Source organism: Olea europaea, unplaced genomic scaffold (genome assembly GCF_002742605.1).
Source record: "Olea europaea var. sylvestris unplaced genomic scaffold, O_europaea_v1 scaffold5746, whole genome shotgun sequence".
Lineage (NCBI taxonomy): Eukaryota > Viridiplantae > Streptophyta > Magnoliopsida > Lamiales > Oleaceae > Olea > Olea europaea.
The window spans coordinates 11,312-13,093 of NW_019264087.1; the positions used below are offsets into that span (position 1 = coordinate 11,312).

Consider the following 1,782-nt stretch of genomic DNA (forward strand, 5'->3'; position numbering starts at 1 on the left):
AAATATCAAGCTTAGATGGTATCTAAACTATGAGTGAAATACACTCATCACTGCCTAGTTATAAAAACTTCTAAAATTTTCTTTTTTGTCATTTTCTTCTTTCTTTCTTCCATCTTGGTCCTCCATGTTAAATTACTTCAATTTTGGTCCTTCAACTCTTTCAAATGCTTATTTGTTTCCGAACTTCCTTCCATTGGTCAATTGATCCTTTTTTCTTTTTCAGTTGCTTAGAAATGAGTCCAAAACTAAAATAAGAAAAAAATAATCCAAGTTAAGTAAAATTCAATATTAATGACACAAAAAGCTTAGTAATATGGCCCAAATAAATGCACAAAAATGCACTTACCAATGTATGAGCTTCTTTGATGTTGGGTGAAGTCATTAGCCATGAAGGGATGTCAAGAGATATGATGCGAACCCGATAGCAACGAACACTAACGAACCCACAACTAGATTGACTCAATTCCCAAGAGTGCCAAATAATCGATGGTTTTGGATTTAATCCCCAATCAATGAACTAAGCAACCAAAAGTATATAAACTAATGACCTCTTAATTACACGGAATAAGGATCTCACCCAGATAATTGTGAACGCCACAAGAAATAATGAATTCTTTGATAAGTTCAATTGTTCTAGCAAGAACAAAGATTGGAAGCAAAATCGCTCCTTTGATTAAATCTCTCAAATTGTCAAAAGGTGCCTCCAATGAAAAAAAATAAGTCCCCATTTATATGAGTTCAAGGAAAACCCTAAAAACCTAATTAATACGGTAAATTACATCCAAAATATTATGAAAACAAGGAAATAATAGAATTCTAGTTAAAATAAGAATCTCGCGAAAATTCGAAAATTCGATCGTCGAGCTTGTCTATGCGACCGCATAGTTGGGCAGCATGCGCTCGCATTGACCAAATGAAAATGCTGCCTCGAATCCTTGCCTCATGCCATGTGGTTGCAAGGCTTTTACAACCATGCGGCCGCATGGTTGCCCGATTGAACCTCCGTTTTGGCTTCTTCTTTCGCTTGCTTGTGACCATTAGTTCCAACTTGCTTCGGCCTCCGACCCCAACTACAATCTTGTACCTTGGCTTGCCCACTTCAACATTACATGCTCCATGGCTAGAACCATTAATTGTGTGCCTTTTATTAACCCCTTGAAGTCTCGATCATGGCTTTGGTTTCTTCCAATCAATCACCAAATTCTTGATCATTGGTGGTACATCTCGGATCATATCAAGATACCTTCAGAATATGTTTATTCCCTCAAACCTTAAAGGATGGTGCAAGATGATGGCTTCACTCTTTACTTGTTGGAGGTATCATATCATGGAATGATATAGTGAAAAAATTTACCATGAAGTTCTTCTCTCCATTTCAAATCTATCAAATCCGGAATGAATCCACATCTTTAAGTAGAAGACCTCGAGAGCTATTCAGAGGCATGGAGGTTTAAGGACTTGTTTAGAAAGTGTCATAATCTTGACATTTTAAAGCAAGCACATTTATATATCTTCCACTATGACTATGTCCAAAATATTGTAATATAGCAAACGCTTCAGATGGTGGTTCAGTGATAAAGATGGACATTGATGATGCCCATGAATTACATGAGAGGATTATGGATAATCAAGCTAATTGGCCGACTGACGAGACTTTCCTAAGAAATCTATAGGTGTTCATAATATTGATGCAGTGATAGCATTAGTAGCATAGATGGAAGTGTTAATGGAGAAATTGGACAAATTATCTCAGCCTTCGAATTTGGTACATCAACCGATACT

General features: G+C 36.5%; 1 protein-coding gene across 1 annotated transcript in view; it reads right to left on the reverse strand.

Annotated features, from left to right (window-relative positions):
• Positions 1-1,167: 1,167 nt before the first annotated feature.
• LOC111389298 (homeobox-leucine zipper protein HDG11-like) overlaps positions 1,168-1,782 on the reverse strand; it is a 21,338-nt gene continuing 20,723 nt past the window's right edge. The window contains exons 9-10 of the mRNA XM_023014219.1: positions 1,355-1,407; positions 1,168-1,243 (exon numbers count right to left, since the gene is read on the reverse strand). Of these exons, the coding sequence (XP_022869987.1) occupies positions 1,168-1,243; positions 1,355-1,407 (129 nt within the window). The remainder of the gene's footprint in view (positions 1,244-1,354; positions 1,408-1,782) is intronic.